Genomic DNA, 4,893 nt, shown 5'->3' with positions numbered 1-4,893 from the left:
ATAAAGTAGAAGACAGATGTGGAACTATAACATTCTCGTCGTTGCTCATTGAATAGTCTGTGCCTTGTACACCGGGAGGGACGGACTTGCATTTCCACAGGAGAACACAAACCCAGGAAAGCACATTTCCACAGGAAAATACAGACCAGGATAATACGTAAGAAGTTACGTAAGAAATAAATCAACAAATTAATAAAAATTACGCCCCCTATAAATATGGATGATATTGGTAGCTAGTTTGGTACACTTTCTTTCATTCTCTATATCTTCCTCAAAGAGACATGGCACACTATCTTCAGCTGATAATATCATGCATCTCTCTCCTCTTCTTGATCCTCCTTGTTCCAACCAACTCCGAAAACACTACTACTACCTTCACTAAGCCACACCCTTCCGGATTCCTTGAGAATCTTGAAGGATGCAAAAAGGGTGAAACTCTTGCAGGTATTCGTGAGCTAAAAAAGTATCTGAACAAATTCGGATACCTAAATTATCATTCTTCGAAAGCTCACGATAATGACGAATTTGATGATTTTCTTGAGGCTGCAATGAAGACCTATCAGGCCAACTTTAATCTCAATGTTACCGGAACTCTAGATTCTGAAACGATATCAAAGATGGCAATGCCACGGTGCGGAGTGCCCGATATAGTTAATGGAACTAATACCATGAGAATAAACAAAAAAAGACATCACCACCACACTAGTCGTAAAAACCTCCATACAGTCTCTCATTATACTTTTTTTCCAGGCTCCCCGACCCCTCGATGGCCAGTTGGTAAGACAACTCTTACTTACTGGTTTGATGAAACCACGCCTTCTGATGCTAAACCCGCGTTTGTTAGAGCATTTAATAGATGGGCTTCGGTTACACAGTATTTTAGTTTCTCAGAAACACAGTATTATGATAGCTCTGATCTCACGATTGGTTTTGCAAGCGGTGACCATGGGGACGGGCACCCTTTTGATGGTCCAGGTAGAGTTCTAGCTCATGCTTTTAAACCAACAGATGGAAGGCTTCATTGCGATGCGGATGAATCGTTTTCTATAGGAGCTATTCCTAATTCTAATTATATTGATTTGGTGAGTGTTGCTATGCATGAAATTGGACACCTTCTTGGACTTGGTCATAGCTCCGTTGAAAATGCACTTATGTATCCAACTACTCGTCCGGGAGTCTCAACAGATATACAGTATGATGATCTTGAGGGCATGAGGGCTTTATATAACTTTTAGCCTGCACCTCTCTTAATTCTCTCCTTTTATTTATATATTTATATGATATTGGTATATGATGTTATAGTGTTTCTGAAGGTTATAACCAGTTTGTACTCTGTAAATGTAAAGTTCAGACACACACAAAGACACACACAAACGTGGTTACCAACAGGACCTAACAGACTCCTACCATAACTCCACTAACAGCTTTACTTCCAAACCAGCTAACGTCGTCTACTAACTTATTCAAATACTAATAAACATTAGTTTGTATCAATAACTAAAGCTCATGACGTTAAATTAAAACCCAACCACAAATAAAACAAATATCTAAATAATAACTAAACATATGAATATAGAATTAAACTATAACAATCTCCCCTTTAATTCTATATTCATCTATCAATTATTCAGCTACCCGTATGGCATGCCTTGAACTGAAACAGCTTCTTCATGCCGCCCGTATGGCAAATACATTAATCCAGCCAGTGTGGCCTTTCTGTGCCCATATGGCACCACTGATCACAACCCTTATGGCTATTATTCACAAGCCCGTATGGCTTGTCTTTATTGGCCCATATGGCCTCTACAGCAATGCCGGTTCGTCGTCATGAAACTGTGCTAAATTTGCTTCTTGACAGTGTTCTTTCTTTCGTCGAGATTTGTTACACTCTGAGGCGAAGTGACCATAAATGTTGCAATGTTGCAACTGAAACATTTTTTCTTGCTCTTGTCCAGCCTGCCCTTCCATTTCTTAGTTAAGAGAAGCTGTTGTTGCTCACTTTGCTCACTCCTACCTTTCATTCTTTCTTCATGGGCCTTGAGACGTCCCACCAGTTCTTCAACTGACATGGCTTTAACATCTCCAAATTGTTCAATGTTTGAAGCTATTTGGAGAAACTTATCAGGCACAGCACGTAGAATCTTCCTTACAACACTGGATTCTTCCATAGCCTTTCCAAGAACTCGAATGTTAGTCACAATGCCACTCAGTTTCAAGAAGAAATCTTCTATCTTCTCTGAGTCTTTCATCATGAGAGACTCGAATTCTCCCTTTAATGTCTGCACCCTAGCCTCCTGTACTCGTTCCACCCCCATACACATTGTCTTGATTGCCTCCCAAGCCTCCTTTACTGTTTCCTTTTCTACAATGGCCAACAACACATTCTCTGGCACACCTTGATAAATGGCTGCAAGAGCCATCTGCACAGTCCTTTCATATACTGCAGCCCCGGGATTTTTCTGTTCAATAGCGCCCCAAACACCTTGTGCCTTCATGAAGACCTTCATTTTTAGGGACCAGGCAGTGTAGTTTTTGTTCTTGGTGTCTCCATGGATTCTGATGTGTGTCGTGGTTGATATTTTGGCATAAACAGGACCTTCGAACCTGCAGAGCTCTGATACCAAGTGAAAGTTATAACCATTTTGTACTCTGTAAATGTAAAGTTCAGACACATACAAAGAACTTACACACACACATTTTTGAGAACTCTGTTTCTCTTATTTTTTGCAGAATGAAAATACAATGGATATATAAAACAAACAACCACACAAACGTGGTTACCAACAGGACCTAACATACTTCTAGCATAACTCCACTAACAGCTTTACTTCCTACAAACCAGTTAACGTCTACTGATTTATTCAAATACTACTAAACATTAGTTTGGATCAATAACTAAAGCTCATGACGTTAAGTTAAAACCCAATCACAAATAAACAAATATCTAAATAATAACTAAACATATGAATATAGAATTAAACTCTAACAGTTTCGGGGGAAGGCATGCCAGGTGTATGTGAATCTCGTGAGCTCTCTGATGGGAATGTTTAAATTGTCTGCTTGTATGTTGTATTTCTGTATTAATGTGTGCTATGTATCAATAATTATATTTTAATGAAGTGATTTACATTTTATCATTTATATCTACATTTTATTTTAACGAAGTGGTTTACATTTTATCAATTATATTTAAACTACATATAGGTTATAAGTCTAATTTATGGATGAGTGATCCAATTTATAAGTAGAATTTATAACTTATAAAATGCTAATTTTTATTTATATATGTTTATAAATATTATATTAATTTTAAAACTCATGAATTAAGATAATTGTATATAACACTTATATTTTTTAATTTATTTAAGTAAAAATAAATTTGACTTTTAAATAAAATTATTCAAACACTTATACAACTTATAATTTTTAATTTACTTATTACTTATAAATCACTTATTCATTTGAGTTATAAATTACTTATTTTAAAATTTTCAAACATGCATAATATATTGACATGAGGTGTATATCTTTTATATATCAATAATTTTATTTTATTGAAGTGATTTACGTCTTTTCATTTATGATCAATAGCTATGAGATAATTCAAGGTGGCTTATGGAAACTTTTTAGAATAAATAGGATTCTAATTATTCCAAAAGAACAATTATAATATTTTATACACTAATATATTGTAAAGAAAATAAATTTAGAATCCCAATATTTTTTTAATTATAAACCTGTACTATTAAATAAAGGTATGTCCATATATACAAGAAACCATCAAATATAGGTTTATTCCTGTACCGAGAGAAATGAACTATTAATATATACAAATTAATGTTTAACGAAAACATATAAATGGTATACAATTTATTATCCACCAACATGTATATTTCTATATATCAATTGTTGATTCGTTTATTAACTTTATAATATTTAATCGATTATTCGCGTGTTTCATACACATTTTATTCATGTTAAGTATGTACTCTCTCCGTCCCAATTTATCTGTCTTGTTTAATTTTTGATGGTCAAATTGACTGAACTTTGACCGTAAATAAAAATTTATTCTTTCATTATTTTAAAAAACTGAAAAATACATATTAAAGTACATTAAACATGCTTTCAAATGATATAATTTTTATAAATACTTTCGATAATCCACTATGTAAAATTTTCAGTCAAAGTTGGGTCAGTTTGACCGTAAAAAGTCAAACAAGCCAGATAAATTGAGACGGAGGGAGTATTAAAGTTATTAGTCATGAACATCTAAATTTACATGGGTATCAAATATTTTTTATTTGTAAGTGTATATACATATATATTCATATATACATATATATTAAATATAAGATTTTACCAGGCTCATATCAGACTTTAATTAAGTTTTTATCATCTAAAATCAGATTTTGTTAAAAAGACTGGGCCAAAAAGTTGGGTGTCAAAAATTGGCATCTTATAAAATATGGTGGCAATTTTTTTGGGATTAATTGAAAATATTACTAGAGCTTTTTTTGAAAAAAAGTGTCTAAATTGATTGGAAAATAGAGATTATTAAAAATAATAAATTTAATTACGATGACAAAGTTGACACTCTTCGAATTAAGAACATATTTAATTGGGGTCTAAAAATGTACATGACATGACAGACAGGACAATCTTGTTAGCTAGCTATTTAGGGTTGTTCACACGAACCCAGCTATTCACTCTTTAAGGACTCACTTGGATTGACTCATTTACAAATTTGAGCTCGAACTCCAACACATAAATGTATTCGTTAAACAAAACGAGTTCTAACCAAATTTTAGATTATTCGGCTTGAAATCGCATGTTAAAAATTAAAAAAATCTAATATTTTATGTATATTTTATATATGCTTACACCATTTAATTA

The 4,893-nt window shown here is 33.3% G+C and overlaps 1 protein-coding gene across 1 annotated transcript; it reads left to right on the top strand.

The window, feature by feature from the left end:
* The first annotated feature begins 234 nt into the window (after nucleotides 1-234).
* On the top strand, nucleotides 235-1,299 carry LOC141712054 (metalloendoproteinase 2-MMP-like). Its single transcript, XM_074514825.1, has one exon. It carries the CDS (start codon nucleotides 282-284, stop codon nucleotides 1,233-1,235), a length of 954 nt encoding a protein of 317 aa, XP_074370926.1. The 5' UTR covers nucleotides 235-281; the 3' UTR covers nucleotides 1,236-1,299.
* The last annotated feature ends 3,594 nt before the right edge of the window (nucleotides 1,300-4,893 follow it).

This window comes from Apium graveolens, chromosome 3 (assembly GCF_009905375.1).
Source record: "Apium graveolens cultivar Ventura chromosome 3, ASM990537v1, whole genome shotgun sequence".
In the NCBI taxonomy this organism is placed as follows: Eukaryota; Viridiplantae; Streptophyta; class Magnoliopsida; order Apiales; family Apiaceae; genus Apium; species Apium graveolens.
The sequence above is the reverse complement of the archived record's forward strand: the minus strand, read 5'-3'. Positions and strand labels throughout refer to the sequence as shown.

What these genes read in the sequence shown, in the direction of transcription:
- LOC141712054 (XM_074514825.1), top strand. Translation starts at nt 282, where the DNA reads ATGGCACACTATCTTCAGCTGATAATATCATGCATCTCTCTCCTCTTC.